Source organism: Podarcis melisellensis (assembly GCF_964234715.1).
Source record: "Podarcis melisellensis genome assembly, chromosome: 9".
NCBI lineage: Eukaryota > Metazoa > Chordata > Lepidosauria > Squamata > Lacertidae > Podarcis > Podarcis melisellensis.
The window spans coordinates 56,762,341-56,784,355 of record NC_138541.1 but is presented as its reverse complement, the minus strand read 5'-3'; the positions used below and the strand labels follow the sequence as shown (position 1 = coordinate 56,784,355).

General features: G+C 42.9%; 1 protein-coding gene across 10 annotated transcripts in view; it reads right to left on the bottom strand.

Annotated features, from left to right (window-relative positions):
- LIMCH1 (LIM and calponin homology domains 1) overlaps window positions 1-21,038 on the bottom strand; it is a 209,986-nt gene extending 188,948 nt beyond the window's left edge. For 3 of the 10 annotated variants that reach the window (XM_081924305.1, XM_081924309.1, XM_081924310.1), the window contains exon 1: window positions 20,659-21,035. In XM_081924305.1, the coding sequence (XP_081780431.1) occupies window positions 20,659-20,751 (93 nt within the window). In that variant the 5' untranslated portion in view covers window positions 20,752-21,035. Of the gene's footprint in view, window positions 1-20,658 lie in introns of all 10 variants that reach the window. The other 7 variants (XM_081924308.1, XM_081924312.1, XM_081924313.1 and 4 more) reach the window with 4 other exon arrangements.
- Between the last annotated feature and the right edge of the window lie 977 nt (window positions 21,039-22,015).

Genomic DNA, 22,015 nt, shown 5'->3' with positions numbered 1-22,015 from the left:
ATCGTCCTGCATGCCTGGGCAGTTAAAAATGTTAGCATCTGAGAATTCCCTAGACTTCGCACTTCCAACAAGGGCCACTAAAAATGTTGCCGTTTCGAACCCAATCTCTATGAACCTCAAGTCATGCAGTACAGTGGTACCTTGGGTTACATACTTAATTCGTTCCGGAGGTCCGTTCTTAACCTGAAACTGTTCTTAACCTGCCTGAAGCACCACTTTAGCTAATGGGGCCTCCTGCTGCCGCTGCGCTGCCAGAACACAATTTCTGTTCTTATCCTGAAGCAAAGTTCTTAACCTGAAGCACTATTTCTGGGTTAGCGGAGTCTGTAACCTGAAGCGTATGTAACCTGAAGCGTATGTAACCTGAGGTACCACTGTAATCCATAACAATAATAATAATAATAATAATAATAATAATAATAATAATAATAATTTATTTATACCCCAGCCACTCTGGGAGGCTCCCAACAGAATATGAAAAACACGATAAAACATCAAACATTAAAAACTTCCCAAAACAGGGTTGCCTTTAGATGTCTTCTAAAAGTCAGATAGTTGGTTTATTTCCTTGACATCTGATGGGAGGGCATTCCACAGGGTGGATGCCACTATCAAGAAGGCCCTCTGCCTGGGTCCCTGTAACTTCACTTCTCACAGTGAGGGAACCGCCAGAAGTCCCTCAGTAACCTCAGTGTCCAGGCTGAACGATGGGGATGGAGACGCTCCTTCAGGTACACTGGGCCGAGGCCGTTTAGGGCTTTAAAGGTCAGCACCAACACTTTGAATTGTGCTCAGAAACATACTGGGAGCCAGTGTAGGTCTCGGCGGCCACTCCCAGTCACCAGTCTAGCTGCCGCATTACACATAGGATGAGAGAGTTAGCAGCATTCGTTCCAACCTTTCAAGGGTAGGAATACACTTCCTGGGCTGGCAAGGTGCTCCCAAAAATCTTCCATCCATCTATATACCGTATGTGTCACAGAAGCTGATCCCTCCTGAACCAAAACATCAAGAGGCTTGGGGGCTAAACCATTTGAACAGCCTAGCCATGGAAGCTGACTGTGCTTGCTATAGAGGAATCTGCATTAGACCGATCAGTGACATAATGCTTTCATTTTTATAGCATTATGAAATTACCCGTATTCTGCAGCTCACTTTATGTACTCACCTCACCTTGTGATCAATATGTTACTATACCTTTAAGAGTGACAGACTCTTATGAGTAGTAATAATAATAATAATAATAATAATAATAATAATAATAATTTATTCATACCCCGCCCATCTGGCTGGGTTTCCCCAGCCACTCTGGGCGGCTTCCAACAAAACACTAAAATACAATAACCTATTAAACATTAAAAGCTTCCCTAAACAGGGCTGCCTTCAGATGTCTTCTAAAAGTTATTTTTCTCTTTGACATCTGGTGGGAGGGCGTTCCACAGGGCGGGCGCCACTACCGAGAAGGCCCTCTGCCTGGTTCCCTGTAACTTGGCTTCTCACAGTGAGGGAACTGCCAGAAGGCCCTCGGTGCTGGACCTCAGTGTCCGGGCAGAACGATGGGGGTGGAGACGCTCCTTCAGGTATTCTGGATTGAGGCCGTTCAGGGCTTTAAAGGTCAGCACCAACACTTTGAATTACATCCATTAACTTGTTCAGTTAAGAGGTGGCTCCATTTGGTTGGGTGGATGTTTTACATATAATGTACGGATGTTTTACATATACGTGTTTGCTTGTTAATAAAATGCAGAATCTATTTTAAATTACAACATTGAATCCGAAACTTCATGTTAAAGACAACCCATGCCACCGGGAGTGATACTGTGGAACATGTGAGGCTCCACATTCTTTGTCTCTCTCATATGTCACAGTTGAAGAATGAGAGAAGTTTGAGCATAATGAGAAGGGGAAGGGGCTGTTTTAAATAATAGCAGAAGTTTGAGTATAGCAGGGATGGAGAAATACTGAGAGGAAAAAAGGGGTAATCTTAAACAATGGCAGAGGTTTGAGCAGAGTGAGTGAGAAGGCACTTAGGGCGAAGTGGTGGTTTAAAACAAGGTTTGAGCATGGCAAGAAGAAAGTTGGAAAAGGCTTTGTTGTGTTAACTTATCGGTGTTAGAGTCTGTGTTGCATCCATCTCTCTTTCCCCTTGTTAAAACTTTTTTCTTTTAATTAAAAGCCTGTGTCTCTCCATCGCTGCTTTATTCAAATTGCTCTCATTGTTTTAAACCACTCACTTTCCCCCTCTCAGTGGGAAAACTGTCACACATAGAGAGACACTCCTCCCACCCCACCAAGGGGTCCATTTCCTTTAAAAATCATATATTACAGACATGAGCGCCCTCTTTTTTCTTCCTGTCCTCTCCTCTTTCCCCTGATGTGCCTTTAGCTTAGAACCTTGGGAAACAGCCAATGAAAATAGGTTGATGACAGACTAGTGCAAACACAGTATAGAGAGATACAGCATTATAAGTTAAATCCAGCGTATTGTGAAGTTTCAAGTCTAATTACGCATATTGCACCTGAAATTTCCACCTCCTTTCTAAAATTTGAGAGAGGAGTTTAAAAACTTTGCTGTAACTCCGATTAATCCAAATACAATCCTGTTGACTTCTTGATATAAGGGTTTTTTTCGGAAAAGAATTTGTTTCCACAATGTTTGCTCGTAGCTTTTTCCATGAATCAACATATTGGCAAAAAAAATTATTAGCATGTGTGATCGTTTGCTTAAATCAGACCTTTTATTCTATTTCCAGATCACATGGATTACATTTAATTTAGTTTCTGATTATTTAAAAAATGGATGAATAAAGCCAGGAAAATTAAAAGAAGCCAAGCACCATACAACCCACAACATTGTAGCAATAATTTGTTTTATGTTGAAAAAATGAAGACCATTCTTGCAGCACATACAACTTCACATCAACAGGACTTGTTTATTGTGGTGAAATTACACATCCTTTTTAAAAAGGAGGTAAGATACATGAAAGCCACAGCATCTGAACCAAAACACCTTTTTCTTTAACTCAGATGTGGTTCAAGAATAAGTTTCTAGAAGATCAGAGGTTGCACAGCTGCCATAAAGGAGAGAAATTCTGAATAAACTGTCAGAAGGAGTGTCAGCATGGGCAGTTTCAATTTGATCAATGAAGGGTACGCGTTAATGGCCTAATTCGTACAACACAGTCAACATAACTATGGTATGTTCATGACTACAGCTCACAGTGAAGAAAGAGCCCGTCAACAAAGAAACAAAAAAAACAGTGAGTGGGTCAAAAATACACTTTTGCGGGATGAACTATAAAGATCTTAGTTGGTTTGATGAACCTTTGGAAGGGGACTGTATGCCAACTTGTACAAGTAAGGAATGCTTCAGTATTCAAATTTCTGTTTTATATTATTGTAAAAGTATTATTTTTAAGTCACCCTGTTGTTTCTCATTTCCCTTCTTCGTCTTTGCTCTCCTGCACATTCTGACTGCTAGCTCACGCGCTACCAAGCATTGCTATAATTTCTTTTAAAATCGCCATTTGAAATCCAACGAGAGTGAAATAAAGAACTGCTCTCATTTATAGGTCAATGATTTAATTCTATCTGAATTTTAAGAAGGAAGAATTGATACTTCCACTACTGTAATGCCTTCTATCATGTGCAGACTAGGAAAAGCTATCAAGCAGGGAGGTGTTATTTTTAAAACAGGATAGTAAAATGGAAAACACGACCATGAATACTGCGCAGTTAGGAGGCATCTTTTTCTTTAGAATCTAGAGCACTTCTTAGTCATACCTTCTTCTTTCAAATTAAATATTACTGTTATCACACCACAAGATATTCATCACTGCAAAAACCTACCATGTGCAGTATGAGCATTTTGGAGAGTCTCAATCTCTCAACTATAAGGGCCTTCCTTCTGGTAAAACCCAGAATTCAGTCATATAGTATAGCTGACTGCCTAGTAGCCTCTTTTTTTAAAGGAAAGATTTGAATATATAACGCTTTCGCATAAATTACCTTGATTTTATCACAAGCAGTATGACAGAGCACCATAAAACAGATGTGTTATTGTAAGGAAATGCAAGCTTCCTGAGGAAGCAAAGCCTTCTTCCTACCAGTATTTGTGATATTTTTTAATTTTTATTTGCGAGCTATTTTCAAATTCACCATTTACTTAATTGACGCCAACGCTTGTGATTTCTTAACTTGTGAGCAAAACTTGTACTGGGTTCATTTTTATTCTGAGGAACTCTTTCTAAAAACATAACCATTGACTGGACTGAACTGGAACTAATGCTAAACATAATTTTGTAGGGACTGCTTAGGAAAGATCACAGGGATCACGATCGGTGGTAGTATTTAGCATGTAATGGTGATACTTCTTTGTGATCACATTCTATGCCTGTCTGGGGAAGATGATATTTAAAATAATATAATTGTGTACTCATTCTTGATGTCGAACCAAACTTATATGCATCAAATCCAGCCCAAGTTATGTTACACACAGTCCATTCCTACGCATATTCAGAAGTAAGTCCCAATGAATTCAGCAGATCTCACTCCTAAGTCAAATATGCACAGAACTGCAGCCAACGTCCTGAATCAATGGAACAAGTTAGTCCCTAGTGGATGGAGGCCAAGCAAGCTGACAGCTTACTTATATATAGAGTCTCTGTTTCTCATCATCAGGTCATTTTCAAGGAAGATTACAAATAGATTATACGTTTATATTTACCAGATACACCATTCAATCTTTTATATTTCATTAGCCTCAGATTTTAACCCTGACAATCATGTGGAGCCAAAGATTAATTTAACCAATTTATATTTGCATCCAAGATGGTGAGTATAATTACGGGTTAAATGGCAGACCTTTCAACATCTCAGGAAAAAAATTGCAATTGTCCTGGGATACAATATATACATATATGTCAATCAAATTTTATTATGACCTAATAAAATGACGCGGGTGGCGCTGAGGTCTAAACCACTGAGCCTAGGGCTTGCCGATCAGAAGGTCGGCAGTTCGAATCCCCAAGACGGGGTGAGCTCCCGTTGCTCGGTCCCAGCTTCTGCCACCCTAGCAGTTCGAAAGCACGTCAAAGTGCAAGTAGATAAATAGGTACCGCTCCAGCAGGAAAGTAAACGGCGTTTCTGTGCGCTGCTCTGGTTCGCCAGAAGCAGCTTAGTCATGCTGGCCACATGACCCGAAAAAACTGTCTGCAGGCAAACGCCGGCTCCCTCGGCCAGTAAAGCGAGATGAGCACCGCAACCCCAGAGTCGTCCGCGACTGGACTTAACTGTCAGGGGTCCTTTACCTTTACCTTTAATAAAATGTGTAAAAATGACAGAAGTTAAATGGGTATGATCTAAATTGAAAACGATTCATATATTAGTTTAGAAAGCTAGAAATAATTGGCTGCCCAAGTTTTCTTTCAGCCCTTTTGATAATACTATCACTCATTATCTCCCGACTGAGGTACATCTCACTCCAAATTCAAATTCTTTCAGACATTTTCCACTGGCTGTTTGGCGGCTGATGGGTTAAGCTATCTTAATGGTGTTTCTAATTATGCTACTTATGTAATCTATGGAAATTGGTTCAATTCTATTGAGCATTATATCTTCCTCCTTATTTATTTTTGTAAACCACCCTGTGATCATTTTTTGTGAAGCCCGATATAGAAATCTATTAAGAAATATTGATTTATTTGACCCAAATTTTGGGGGGAGGGTGGAATCAAGAGCCTCCCCACAAAAGGAAAGAAGATGAGAAAAGAAACCGGGGGGTGGGAATGGTGGTACAGTACATTCAACATGCTGCAGGTAGACATGAGAGAGACTTGACAAGCAGAGGAGAAGGAGAAGGAGAAGGAGAAGGAGGAGGAGAAGAAGACTAAGAAGAAGAAGAAGAAGAATTTTATTATTTACACCCCCCTGCCCATCTGGCCGGGTTTCCCATATGCTTACAGCAACCAAAATGGTCAAAGGCCTGGAAACGATGCCCTATGAGGAACGGCTAAGGGAGCTGGGCATGTTTAGCCTGGAGAAGAGGAGGTTAAGGGGGGATATGATAGCCATGTTCAAATATATAAAAGGATGTCACATAGAGGAGGGAGAAAGGTTGTTTTCTGCTGCTCCAGAGAAGCGGACACGGAGCAATGGATCCAAACTACAAGAAAGAAGATTCCACCTAAACATTAGGAAGAACTTCCTGACAGTAAGAGCTGTTCAACAGTGGAATTTGCTGCCAAGGAGTGTGGTGGAGTCTCCTTCTTTGGAGGTCTTTAAGCAGAGGCTTGACAACCATATGTCAGGAGTGCTCTGATGGTGCTTCCTGCTTGGCAGGGGGTTGGACTCGATGGCCCTTGTGGTCTCTTCCAACTCTATGATTCTATATAAAAATAGTAATGGATCAAGCATTTAAAACTTCCCAATACAGGGCTGCCTTCAGATGTCTTTTAAAAGTTGTGTAGTTCTTTATCTCCTTGACATCTGAAGGGAGGGTGTTCCACAGGGAGGGCACCACTACCGAGAAGGCCACGAGTTGTTGCCCATGATGCTGACAGAACCAGTGCCACCAACCACAAGGACACACAGAACTTGAGCTTGTTTTGGCCAGACTTACCACCTTCCATAAGCTACAGTTGGAAGGAGTGCATAACTGGAGCAACTGCACAACTGAACCGATAAAATGGATGTTGCACAATTCACCCGGGAAAAACACAGCATCTAGAATAGAAAAGCAGCCTGGAAAGTGACTATATTAAGAAGGCAAGGATTATTTTCCTTTGGAGGTGTGGTTGATCTCTGCCGGATGGTTATTATAGGCGGAATGACACGGCTGGCATTTTTCTACCCACCTGTTCTTGTCTACAACCATTAATGCTGCTTTCGCCTTTCGCATTCTCAAGGAGAAGATGCACAAACTAAAGTTGTGACAGCACTGAAAGATTTCTTTATCCCAAGCGCTTAGGGCAAGTAAAACCTTGTACTTACTTACTTACTTACTTACTTACTTACTTACTTATATATTTATTTATTTCTAAAACACAATGTGCAACTTAGAAACCCAACTTAGAAACACCACTGATAAAGAAATAAAATCAAACACAAATTGAAAATCTCAAAAGCCTTGTTAAAAGAACCGCTGCAATATGGGTGTTCCAACTCTCCTCCAAGTAAGCTCACAGCCCCATCTTTAGTTATTGCGTACCCAGTGAAAAACCAACATCTTCACCTGCCTCAAACACAACAGCTTGCAAACTTCTGAACCTGGAGCTTGCACCTGTTACTTACAGTATGTAACGCATGAAGTAGCTCATTCAGAACCAAGCTATAAGTTAAGGACATGAACTATTGTGCCTTATGATGATCAGGGATACTGTTTTACCATCGTTCTTTACTTCAAAAGAGAACAATAAGTCCTGTTTTGAGAACTTACATGCTTGCATTAAGTTTAGGTTCCATTTTAAACCGAGTTATTTTAAAAAAGAGAAACTTTGTGGGGGGAAATCCACCTGAACCTTAAAATCCTACTTTTAATTTTATTTTAATTTCGTCTATCCACCCTGTTACAAGATGAAAGATCTCAGAACTGCCCAAAACAGAATTGCAACAACTTTGTCCAATTCCTACAGTGGGACAGGGAGGGTAAAACTTCAGCTTTACTCATGTGAAGTTGACTTATGGGTGATTATGCCAGTTTTAAAATAGAATCTTCCAATGGTCAATGCCTTGACTTGTGACTACTGTCTAGGTCATGACCCCTGCTCCCCTGCCAAATACAAAGGACATGGCCACAATCCAGTGGGAGTTATGTACATTTGAGTCCCATTGTAGTCAGTTGGGCTTAAGAGTGCTTAACTCTATGCCGGATTGTGGCTCATGACTCCATGAAGTCAACAGAAGTTTTTCCACAGAGACCAGCGAACGATGGTGTGGACTCAAGGCCAAATATTTTTGCCAACACCTGTTTAATGTTCGTTGACACCGGAGGAATTAGGCAACCGTGTAATGAATTGTGCTTAATCACGTCACCGTTGCCTTCGATAATTTCGTTTGTCGGTCACCTAACACAGGACACAGTCTCTAGGCAACTTACAACAGCTAGAAGCAACCGCCATCAGAATTTAACAATAAATCAATGCATAAACTCTAGCTCCACAGAAAAACGAACAAATAGCCCAGAGAGGCAACAACTTAAAGCCCTGACAGAGCTGAATCATATTCCATCAAATGCTCAGGGGAAGAGGGAAGACTAAACCTAGCAACAAAAGGACATCAGCACTTTCACCCGAAAAACCTCATTGAGAAGGGGGGCCACAACCAAAAAGAATCTCTCCTGTTGCCACTGTCCAAGCCACTCTCAAAGGCGGTATCTGAAGAAGCACCTCAGAGGAGTACCTTATGATCCATGAGATGTGTTCTATAAGATATAAAGTTTCATAGGTTAAAAACAGTCCTTTCATTTCAACCCAAAAGCAGCTAGTGCAGTAATGCCATTTCAATATACAGGATGATATCCACTGTTGGTCATTTTCGGAGTAGACCCACTGAAGTCAATGAACTTAAGATTTCAGTTGTTCAACTCTGAGCAGAGCTTAGTTTATATCCATATACAGTGGTACCTCAGTTTTTGAACATCTCCGTTGACAAACATTTCGGTTTTCGAACGCCGTAAACCCGGAAGCAAATGCTTCAGTTTTCGAGCACGCCTCGGAAGTCGAACATGCCACGCGGCTTCCATATTGAGTTTTCAGTTTTTGAACGTTTCAGAAATCAAACGGTCTTCCAGAACGGATTACGTTCGAAAACCAAGGTACTGCTGTAGAACTATAAACAAAGCAGAATACATCAGACTACCACATCTATCAACTCTTTATCACCATTGAGGTCACCTAGATTATTAGCAAAAGAATTTGATGAACTTAGTGAAAAGTGGATTTGACCACAGGATAAAGATAGGTCTACATTTGAATTATCACATTCATTTCTCTGAAATCCTTGCCCTGCCACCTTTACAAAATCAATGCCCCCCCTCCAAAAACAGGTGCATTTAACAACTCTTGTGAAAGAGACTCAGTACATATTAATGTATTTATATACATACTTTCCTATCCTGTTCTATGTGGGAAGCCAATACTTTAATTTCTGTGTAACAGTGGAGAATACAAAATTTCCAACTACTTGTGATGTTTCAGCAATATTATCTTTCTTGCTTCTTTTATTCAGTTTGCAGATATACAAAAAGGAGCTACTTCTATAATGATCTTCTAGGAAGGGCCACTTCAAACTAAAAGTGTCCCTTTTAAGGGGAAACCCATACAAATGACACTCACATTAAATTACCAGCTATTATCAACATGGGGTTTGTTTGCCTTCATCGCCTGAATATGGAAGCACTGTCTATGTATGAAAATTTGCACATCTCAACCTTGCAACTTGGGAGTTACTTCTACGAAAGCACATGCCTGATTCTTCCTTCTTCAGGCGATTGCTTTTTTGGTCAATATCTGTCGCTAGGGAAAACAATCTTAAATGGGGAATGTGGAGGTAAAAGGGGAAAATAGGACTTGCTCGCTTGAAGCTATTGTATTAAGGATACATTCTTGTGACCTGGCAAAGTTTCTAAGGAATGCACGCCGATGGGAAAGCCTTCTGTCAAGCTAACAAAATCACAACAGACGTTCTGACAACAAGGATACGGCGTGACAATAAGGCAAGAAAGGGAAGTGCCATTTGTGTGCTATAACAATAGCCTCAAGGAATTTATCAGGCCTCAAGTGCGATTTTATTGCTGTATTATCTTCCTATAAATCTGCGACCCAAATAACTGTTTTTGCAGATGTTGCTTCAATTCATGATACTCTATTTTTTTATTTAAAAAAAAACCCCTTCATTCTGCCAAAATTAACATTTCAAAGTTACAGGATGCTACTGAGAGCAGCTTGCCTTTGGAAGTGCCTCTTCCTCATGACCCTTGTCACTTTTAAGAGTGGTGGGGGCCAGTCCAGTTCTGTTTTCCTTGTGGCTTAGGAGCAACGTCTGTGGATAGGGTTTCTATAAAGGTAAAGGGACCCCTGACCATTAGGTCCAGTTGTGGCTGACTCTGGGGTTGCGGCGTTCATCTTGCTTTATTGGCTGAGGGAGCCGGCATACAGCTTCCGGGTCATGTGGCCAGCATGACTAAGCCGCTTCTGGCGAACCAGAGCAGCACACGGAAACGCTGTTTACCTTCCCGCTGGAGCGGTACCTATTTATCCACTTGCACTTTGACATGCTTTCGAACTGCTAGGTTGGCAGGAGCAGGGACCGAGCAACGGGAGCTCACCCCGTCACGGGGATTCGAACCACCGACCTTCTGATCAACAAGTCGTAGGCTCTGTGGTTTAACCCACAGCGCCACCCACATCCCGAGGGTTTCTATAACAGCCCCTGATTCAGGGGAGAAGGGGCAGCTACGCTTCACCTTAAGCAATTCTTTACATCAAACCTGCAAGGCAGAGAGGGAGCTTAAATGGACATTTCAGCACCTAGAGGGCTAAAAATTAACTGGAGTGTGAGGGACAAAATTAATCCTTCTTTTGAAGCTGGGATTTGCTTGGACAGGAAATCCCCCTGTTGCAGAATCATGTCCCAAATACATGAAACGAGATTGGTGATTTTGTTTTTTAAAAAACCCACTATACTTTTACACAACCAGTATATTCCTTCTGTGAAATGGAGATGCATTAATTGAAAGGAGATACATACTGTCCTTTCAATAATGCAGGCTGCATTAAAAGAAACGCCTCACCCTGTCAGTGCTGTTATTTTAAAGTCTACTTGTTACAAGGAAAGGTCCTTTCTAATTTATATATCAGCAGCAAAACATGCATGTTGCTAAAGCAACAAATGGCAACAAACTGGTTTTCCGTTGCTGCTGCCTAACACTTGTGCAAAGTCTAAATGGGTTATTGTGGCCTGAATTAAGTGTTTCCCAGTGCAGCCGTAATCAGCAAATGAAAATAATGCCTTAACATTGCGTTAGAAGAGTTGGCTTTTGTTACAGTTTCCTGATTCACCACACAAAGAGACCATGTTGAATGTATGCTGAAAAGAAATAGCCATTCAAAAACCAAACCCCCTCACACCCGATAGTCAGTGTTAGGAACTCAAAGAGATATAAACGGGGCACCAAATGGCTCCTTAAATCAGGACTACAGCTGCCAAATGGAATGCCTGTTTGCCATTTGTGGGCCAGACAACTTGAAAATTGTATTTTTCAAGGCGACTTTTTGGTTCCAGAAATTCGTTCTGAGGTGTCGTTAGTGTGTGAAAAGAGGCAAGCTCCAAGGATCTCCAGGCATGGACCTCCAGATGATGGAGACATCAGCCACCATCCTGGCTGGCACCTGGGTGAATTTCAAACGCTGCCCACGGTTAAGATGGCCTTGCAAATGGCACTTGTCTGGACTGAACCACATCTGTCTTGTAGATGGCACAAACAACCAGCAGAGTACTGGAAGGCTGGGTGCTTCACAATATTGTGAGTCGAGTGCACACAGTTGAAAGACAGATTGGATAAACCCCACTTGATTATGGAGACTGTGTAAATCTTACATTTTAACAACATGAGATGGAAAGTCTGTTTCCTCAGCACATGGCCTGCGTCACCCTTCCTGATATTTGGACTACAACTTCCATCAGCCCCAGCCAACACGGTTCAAGTTGGGAGTCCACAAGATCTGGAAGGCAACGGTTGGGGAAGGTTGGTGTAGACCAGGCATGGGCAAACACCGGCCCTCCAGATGTTTGGGACTACAATTCCCATCATCCCTGACCACTGGTCTTGTTAGCTTGGGATGATGGGAACTGTAGTCCCAAACATCTAGAGGGCCGGATTTTGCCTATGCCTGGTGTAGACCATGCATTCAAGAAACAGACCCTGTATCATTTTGTTGAAATGAAGGATGTACATGAGAGCATGTTCCCTAGAAAGATAACCAGCGATAACCAACCCGATGATGTCATACATGGTTCCAGTGTCAATGTTTTAGATCTTGTGAGGATCTAAAGAGAGCCTTAGACTCACACCTCCACTCCAACCCAGAATATGATCAGTCCACACACTCACATTCTTCTAGGTCCCGCCCAAATTAAGCATCCCCCATCAAAAGAAAGCCACAAAAACAGGACCTACAGAAAGCTGGACCTAGTATTACATATATGTAATACTCTATTTATTGGGAGGGACAGGTATAAGCCAAATGCTTGCTCACACTGATGCCAGAACCATGTATGAACTAACTATGGGGCCACCAAGTATCATGTTGGGGTTCCGTAACACAATGTAGAATGCGGCAAACCTACCAGTTTGCTAGTGTTAGATGCTAGGGGCATCTGTAAGGACTTCTGCAGTGCTATTGGAGAACTGATACCATCCTCAGCAAGGGCTAGCAAGCACTGCTGGACAGCCACCTAATCTGGGCCAATCCATATGACCTATTTGCTGAGCTTCTTTCACTTTCTACACCATTTCTTCATTCATTTAAGTACTTAATTCGTTTCGGGGGTCCGTACTTAACCTGAAACTGTTCTTAACCTGAAGCACCACTTTAGCTAATGGTGCCTCCTGCTGCTGCCGCGCTGCCGGAGCATGATTTCTGTTCTCATCCTGAAGCAAAGTTCTTAACCCGAGGTACTATTTCTGGGTTAGCGAAGTCTGTAACCTGAAGCGTATGTAACCTGAAGCGTACGTAACCCGAGGTACCACTGTATGTGTGTATGCACACACATACACACCCCGTTCCTTTATAGTCCAAGGTAGATAGCAAAATAAAAAAGCAAATTTTTAAAAATGCAACACTCAAGACTTGTCCTGAACCAAATACATATGGCAAATGGATCGTGCAAACTGGCCATTGCAAAGAACTATCCCACTAGTGATGGTGGCCAATTCATACAACAGAGTAGAAGGAATGTGTATCTGTCCATTAAATCAGGTCAGCATAGATTTTTTAAAGCCCAACATTTGGCATATGAATTGACACAGCCTTTGGAGGAGGAAATCTGCAGATTGAACTGTGACCCCAGTTCTCCAGCCCATAGCTCATATTTAAATGCAAGTTAATTTCTCCTTTCAAAGCCCCGCATGATGGGTCCAGCATACCTGAAATGAATGCCTGCTTTTACATCAATCTGACCCCCATGCACTGCAATCAGTTACAGAGGTGCTTCTCCAGGTATTGCTGTCATCAGAGGTGAGGTGGTTTATTATCTTCATCATCCATTAAATTTATATACCACCTTTTATCCATGGATCTCAGGAATAACAAAAGGGCTGCCTTTGAAATGGCGTCCTGTGAAATTGTGCTCATGGTTTTTTGTGTGTATGGCAATCTTTTGCAATCTGCGCAACTTCTTGTCTGATTTTTCCTGCTGCTTTTATTGTGCCAAATCGCTTGTGGTTTTATAGTTTGTTTAATTGAATTCTTGAAATTGGTTGTTCTTGCTGTAAACTGCTCTGGCGATCTTTGCACTGAATTGAAGTTGGCTTTAAAAAAACCTGATCAAGAAATAGGTCTATGAACGGTTGTGTCAACGGTTCCATGCCACACTTCTGCAGTGGAAAAGCCAACGTTGTTGACCTGTCAGAGCCTGTAACAAATTCAAATTCTGACAGTGTTAATTATTGCTTGGCAGCCGCTGAGAAATAAACACCTGTGACTAACAGAATCATGTAAGAGAGACCTACCAAAAGAGAAGACTTTTCTATTTTAATTTTCCACAATGAAAATGAATTAAAAACACTTGCACACATGATGTGCTCGTGTGGCTCAAAATAGTATAACTTTGATGAAGTTGATACATAAATCCTAAATTATCAATTTCTAATGGAAATTGCCCAAATTCTCAAACTGCCTTTCAGCAAGTTCAGGACAAAATGTAGAAGTCACACCTTCTTCTTCGCCTTTTGCCATTCTTACACCACACAATCTTGAATGCCCAGTGTGAATATTTCATCTCAAGGTTTAAAACAAAAAAAGAACTTTAAACCAACCGAAGCAAAATTATAATCCAGTTCATGCTTCTCCCCATCCTGTTCCTGCCAGCTCCCCACCCCGATACTTGGGAAACCTCTAAAAATGCTTTAGAATAAATAAATACCATTCCAGTCAGTCCATTTTATTCGCATCGGATTACCCCAGTCCTCCCCCTACTCTGCTCTCCCAAGCCCCGCCCCCGCCACAAATTTTATCTCTTTCAGCCAAAAAAACTTTGCAATTTCCTCATGTCTCCACTGCTCTCAGGTTAAAATTCACCCCAAAGTCCACAGACGCTGGCATTTTCTCAGATCTTCAGTAATGGTATATCTGAATTCCAATCGCATCGATCAATTGCAATGAACAGCAGGTGCATTTTCATTCATTTATTTATTTTTAGGTCTCTACCCCATCTTTCAATTAAAAAGCCTGCTATTGGTTCCCTTCCACCAAGGCTTGACAGCAATTAGAAGTGTGTGTGTGTGTGTGTGTGTGTGTGTGAGAGAGAGAGAGAGAGAGAGAGAGAGAGAGAGAGAGAGAGAGAGAGAGTGTCAAGGACAGAAGCCAAGTAGATTCAACAACTTGTGGGAATACCTATACTGTAAATAGTGGAGAAAGGAAGGGGGGTGTGAATCAACAATATTTTACAACTAAGGAGCAGGTATTTCAATGCAATCAATTAAAGAGTGCCCCAAACACAAATAAATGCTTTTGTACCATGCCAAGTCACCCTTCAATTACACTATTATTTCCCATCTACACGGAACATAAAGGGGAAACTTGCTTTGCTCCCATCCATCTAGCCATTTAACAAAAAATCTGGTTAGATACGCACTTTTAACATAGGAGAACAGCTACCAAATAATAAAATAAAGCTCATGCAACTCTCTCCCCTGAAAAGCCCACCTGGCAACTACAACATCATCTTTTGGGCACGAGGCAAAGAGCTCGTGAACATACTGTAATTTTAGTCTCAACTCTGACAATATTTGAGCACTCTGTTTTTACTGGGATGGCTATTTTAGCTCTTTTTGTGTGTGTACATGTGTGTGCCCATGTATTCTATCGAATTCGATATGTTACTATTCATTTCATTGACCTTTTTGTGACTACGTGCTTTATGTTGCTTAGAGGACTAGATTAACAAGTACTGTAGTCGTAGTAGTAGTAGTAGTAGTAGTGTGGTGTAAGGGCTTGAGGAGTTGCATCCTTGGATAATTTATGTCGCACAATTTAACAGGTACCCTGTCCATATGTGACACAAAATCCTGCAGTTCGAAGTGTCATGAAAATAAAACATATCAGAAACAAACAGGGAGATAGGAGAGATAGGTTTCTTGAACAGATATGAGAAACCAGATTTATTACACCAATTGTTTAGAGAGGCCCTTATAGAAACCGACTTGTCAAAGCTTAACAAGCAAGTCTATACCCAAACGAGAATGTAGACTTTATTACAGGACCTCACACACTGTTTATTAGACCACTTTTGCTGGAGATGTAGCAAAAGACTCTATAAATACTCTGATAGAAAGATAGCTCATGTGCAGTGGTTACTAGATTAATAGCTATTTTAAGACTAGGACTTTACAGCTAACTATTATGTTTCATCTTGGGGGTGGATGAAGGCATGCAACCTTCAAGGAACACTTGACACTTTAGAATCTTGTCGAAACCCATGCCGCTTTCTTAAAAAGTGAAGGGTCTGTAGACCCCCTGGGCTACATGAAATAAAGCAAAGAAATGAATAGCAAGAAGCCCAAATATTTTTCACATATTTTGCAATTCTCACTCCTCAAAAGAGCTAAAAAAAAAATAAAGATAAGCATTTACAATAATGTAAATAGCTGTCTAATAAAGCGCTAAGCAATTACGAGCACTAAGATTTAAGGTCCGCATAGTTAAAGCCATGGTTTTCCCAGTAGTGATGTATGGAAGTGAGAGCTGGACCATAAAGAAGGCTGATCGCCAGAGAATTGATGCTTTTGAATTATGGTGCTGGAGGAGACTCTTGAGAGTCCCATGAACTGCAAGAAGATCAAACCTCTCCATTCTTAAGGAAATCAGGCCTGAATGCTCACTGGAAGGACAGATTGTGAAGCTGAGGCTCTAATACTTTGGCCACCTCATGAGAAGAGAAGACTCCCTGGAAAAGACCCTGATGTTGGGAAAGATGGAGGGCACAAGGAGAAGGGGACGACAGAGGACGAGATGGTTGGACAGTGTTCTCGAAGCTATCAGCATGAATTTGACCGAACTGCGGGAGGCAGTGGAAGACAGGAGTGCCTGGCGTGCTCTGGCCCAGGGGGTCATGAAGAGTTGGACACAACTAAATGACTAAACAACAACAAGATTTAATACGGCTTTGAATAATTCAGCTCCCCGACATCATTGCCAAGTGACATAACCATCTGGTTTGTGAGTAGCACCAAACCATGGTTTAGTGCCAGATGGGAAACATTTTAAGGACTGGGTCTGCCTGGCTGATGCATCGACAGTTCAAACCTACTTTTTTTGCAGAGGTCTCTGCACAGCAGCCGATTTCACAGGAAGATCTGTCCTGCTTTCTGAAAGCAAAGCTCTGCCTGCCTCGCACCTGACATCTCATATGATGACATGTGTGGGACTGGTGGGTGTCATTTTTGGAGACCAGCCTCATTGGCCAAATGGGAAGGCTGGGAGACCAGGTTTGGCTTTCGGGCCAGTGGTTCTCCACCAGTCAAACTCACACAATGCCATCTCCAGCATGGCTGTGAGGAGTGCAGAAGTTCTTGCTTCTGTTTTGGATTCCTCACAACTCAATGTAACATCCCAACCCAGACTAACCTACGGTTTTAAGCTGGCTTGTTTCAACAAGCTATGGTTAAGGTTAACCACGGTTTACCTGAGTTCAGAGGACATGGCGACCTGAGGTTAATCTAAAAAGAAAAAAAGCAGAAGCTTACAATCTCCTGGAAGCTGCACGCGAGAAAGAAAAAGGAACAAATATAAGGCAAGCCCAGTGCTCAATGTATCTCATCCTCAACACGCAAAATGGCATTACATGCAAATACAGGCAATAAGTCTGTATTTTTGGTGAAGGAGTGAGTATGTTCAGGATGAAACATTTCCCATAACAAATTAGTTAAGCCTTTAAGGTTTCGCGTGACTCTTCATTCATTTTTCATTTGGCTCAGCCAAGTTTTTGTTTTGGTTTTTTTAGTTGCCCACATTTGATCTAAACTAAACTGTATCTGAGCTCATTTTGCCTGATCACATGTTCCAATTTCAGCGAGACTCGAACTGCAACACTGTACAAACTTACTTGGGAGTAAGTCCCATGGAACTCAATGAAGTCCCAGGCCAAAGTTGAGCCTAGGCTCCACCTGTAAGTCTGTCTCAGTTGGTGACAAAAGGAGCTGTCACAGTGTAACAAAGAAATTAAAAGCCCCTGCATTCTTGAAGACCTGGCTGACAAGTCCCTTCAATCAATCAACACAATAAACCCACATGCCTTCTGGTGAAGAATACTGTATCCCTCTTTTATTGGGCACCGAGGATCCGTGGATTTTGAATGGCTGCAATGCACAGGAAGAAATAAATCAGAAGAACTGAGGGCAAAATTATGTGCAAGAAGAACAGCCACATTTCTTTGATCACATATCTGTCCCATTAAAAGAAGAACAGGGTGTTGCATGTACATAATGTTTTTAACTAATGGTTTTAGCATCAAAAGAGATATGCAGGAAAGGGAAGCGGGAAGCTCAAATTTGTGCAAATCCACTGTTTTCCCATTCCAGTTTGAGCTTAGAAATCCATACACGCTTGCACTTTGGTTGCAAAACTGCTGTTTCCCCTCCATAGTCGTGGGCATGGGTCAATCCACAGTGTGCTTTTGACCCTCCTTTCTAATTTGCTGTTTCTTTTTCCTCCATTTGAGCACAAACAAGACATGTGCAAAGGTAGAACTTTACGTGCATGTACACCCTTAAAAAAAAAATAGCAAGGGAAAATGGCAAGCGATTTATTTTCATGGTGCTCCTATTTATTCAGGTACTTTTTTGTCATTGTTCCCAGCATCCAATGTAGTCTGCAAAAACTGCATGAAGGTGGGACAGTCCAAACATGTAGGCGGAAGACAAAAGAGAGAGAGAGAGAGAGAGAGAGAGAGAGAGAGAGAGAGAGAGAGAGACGCCAAATGCCCAGCTCCCCAAAGCTGGCAATTCCAGAGACATTATTATTATTATTATTATTATTATTATTATTATTATTATTATTAATATACCGCCCTATACCCGGAGGTCTCAGGGCAGTTCACAGAATAAAATCAAGATATAAAACCACAAAATGCATCACAAAACATTTTACAGATCAACACAAATAAGGTAAAGGCTGCTGTGTTACATGGTTTTCCTCAGTTTTGTGAATCTGAATGTTTAAACACTGTTTTAAAAATCTAGGCAGTGCTCATGCCTGGAGAAGCCTACCAAGAAATAGCCACAAGTGCCGCCAAATAAAAAATGAAGGTAAGGGGAAACGAGGGGACACAGAAATGGGAGTAAGTGAGGAAAAAAATGATTCATTGTTTTATTCTTTTGTAAACTGCTTTGAGGATTTGTTTGGTTTAAAAACAACAACAACCAATCATGTGGTATATGTTCTAAAATAAATAAAAATCAAATTACAGTAGTACCTTGGAAGTCGAACGGAATCTGTTCCGGAAGTCCGTTCCACTTCCAAAATGTTTGGAAACCAAAGCTCAGCTCCTGATTGGCTGCAGGAAGCTCCTGCAGCCAATCAGAAGCCGCAAAAACCCCAATAGACGTTCGGGTTCCAAAGAACGTTCGCAAACAGCCACTTCCGAATTTGCAGCTTTTGAGAGCCAAGGTACGACTGTAATAACACTAGAGCATTGTGGATGCTGCTCCAGGTGGCACAATTAGGTGTCAGATTTTGAAACGCATGTTGAATTATTCCCAGGTTGGGAAAATCCACATTTGGAGAGTGGAAATGAGCAAAATTGCAGGTGGTTGAAGGGAGGGTCATGCGAACGACCCTGATTTAATGAGAAGATAGGCAGATTCTAATCCACACTGAAATCAAATGCTTACAAGCCCTCTCACTTTTCTCCTAGGGCAATTCCAGACGTGGACTGGGCTGGAATAAAAGCACCCAAGGCAATGGTGCGTGGGGAGCTATGGTTGGAGGTGAGCTCCCCTCGCCAATGCACCCTTTTGATATTCAACTTACATGTGAGTAGCAATGTGACCCTCGAAATAGTGGCAGGTTACTCTAAAAATGCACTTTCCTTGCCGACACCAAACAATTCAAATATTTTCCACACTTTTTATAGGCAAACTATTTCTCGTCTTCCCAGGCACAGAGAGTGGAGGTGCTATATATGGCTTGAGTTAGTGTGTGTGCAAGCATTCAGGTTACACAGAACTCTGCTTCTCTGCTGGAAGAAGGCAGCCAAGGCTCAGTTGGAACACTAAAGTCGGTCTGTAAGAAGCGCCTTTGGTTGATACAGATGTTCTCAGAGAGTCTCATTCCCGCCTCTTTGTATGGACACAAAAAACCAACCACTCTGTATGATTCCAAAGTAGAAGCATCATTCCTCTTCCCCAATAGCATGTTAAGGCCTAAAGCTTGTGCACACCTTTAATAATAACAGTGATAATGATAACAATAGTTCACTCATTATAAGGCCGTAATTGGATGTACTAACGACAAACCCCAGTGGTCAAAAATACGACTCTCCGCTCAGGTGCGCAAAGTGAAATAGGTGCATTATTCTGCTACCTGCAAGAAGGGGTAAATCACTATTTATACAATGATCTGGACCACAGTACTATAACAGTATAAACTATCGGAGATTCTTTGATGTGGGCCACGTTCTCCCAGCCCTCAGCTGCCGCTAAAACAGCACCCTCCTGCACTTGAACCTGTCTGGATTATCCCATTTTCAGCATCCAGACCTGGAGAGCAGCTCTTTGCTCTGAAATCCCCAAGACCTCCTCCTCCAGAGGATAGGCGAGCGCTCGGCCGAGCGCTCCCCTTGTTTACCATCTCTCGTTTCGTTTCATTCTGCCCAGAGAGGGAAATAAATGCGATTAAGAGATTAGACTGCAAGGAAGGGCGACCAGAGGAAGAGGAAGAGCGGGGACAGGGAGGAAGGAGAGAGAGAGAGAGAGAGAGAGAGAGAGAGAGAGAGAGAGAGAGAGAGAGAGAGAGAGAGAGAGAGAGAGGAGACGCATCCCTCCAGCCGCCTAAAAAATGCGCCCCGCGAACTGAACCTGCTGCTGCTACTGCAGCAGTTCTTTCTGAACCTCACCGACGTCCTGTCTTTTCAGCAGGCGATGGCAACTCTGCACCATCAGGGAGAAACTGCCAGAGCCGGAGAGAGAGAGAGAGAGAGAGAGAGAGAGAGAGAGAGAGAGAGAGAGAGAGAGAGAGAGAGAGAGAGAGAGAGAGAGAGAACCTTTGCGCGCAAAATTGCGCCTACTTCCCCAAACCCGTTGCCAATCTCGCGCGGATCGGTGGCCCAAGGCACTGCAGTGGGATAATTTTTGGCGTGGGTGTGGGGAGGGGGGAGAGCTACTGCAAAAGGACCCTATGCACGAAGGGGAGGGAGACGAGAGGTTGCTGGCGCTCCGTTTACCTCGATCCACTGCTGCGCTTCGGCCAAAGCTGGCTCCGGCGAGTCCCCCGGAGGCTGCGTCGCCTCCAGCAGCCCCGAGCCCGGACTGGCCATCTGCAAAGGCGAGCTGCGCCCCCGCTGCCGCAGCACGGAGGGAGCCTGGGCTCCGGCGGCTCTCGGCTCTCTCCCGGGGGCCGCGCGGGGAAAGCCAGCGGCCGCCGTGCGTCCCCAGCAGCGATGGGAGGAGAGGGCACCGCTCCGTGCATGCGGGGCGCGCTTGGCTGGTGCGCCAGGCTTCCTCCTCCCGCTGCTGCTCCTCCTCCTCCTCGCAGCCGGCTGAAGATCTGCCTGGTCTCCTCCCACCAGCCTCCTCTCTTGCAACAGCAGCTGAGCGGAGCTGAGCCGCCGGCTAAAAATAAAGCGGCGGCGGCTGCAGCAGCAGCAGCAGACAGAGGGGAAAGGCCCTGCCAGTGCCCAGGCCGCTACCTCCTCCTCGCCCCCAAGCGGGAGAGCCAATCCCAGGCGCCCAGGATTCTGCGAGCTGCATCCCTGCTCGGGGACCAGAGACAGGGCTGGCCTGCGAGATTTACATCTCCAGTTTCCCTCCAATACAGAAGGAAGGGGGTCTCCTTCTGGAAATGCAAAAGCAAGCAAATATATATATATATATTTAAAAGTTTGGCATTAGAACCAGCAGGATCCATGCGCAAATTGTCAACACCAAACCAACATTAATAATAATATTTTATTATTTATACCCTACCCATCTGCAACAGGTCTATCACCCAAGCCCTCCTGCCCAATATTTATCTTTCTTTCAGTCTGGTGCCAGGACCATGTGTGCATGCAGACACAATTCGTTGTCACTAGAGAATCCTGGTGAAATATAAAGTCACACTCGCAGTGCTATTTTTCAAGAAAAAGAGGTGCTGGAACATATCATGAACGCCTGCCTTGTTCTCTTATATCTCGAGTTACAAACGCCTCAGGTTACAAACGCTTCAGGTTACACACTCTGCTAACCTGGAAGAGTTGCCTCAAGTTGAGAACTTTGCCCCAGGATGAGAGCAGAAATTGTGTGGCGACGGCGCAGCGGCAGCAAGAGGCCCCATTAGCGAAATCACACCTCTAGTTAAGAACAGTTTCAGGTTAAGAACAGACCTCCGGAACAAATTAGGTTTGTAACTTGAGGTTCCACTGTAATGGCAATGGTGCCCACCTGAGAGGTGCCAGAACTGAGTTCCAGCTGGAAAAAAAAGTCCAGCCCACACCTATCTTCTCTCAGTTCCCTCTGCACACGCATCACTTGCAGCCAGTCTTTAAAAATAAAATAAAAGCCTGCCCTTTGAAAAAAGGCAGATTTGAGCTTAGTCTTTTT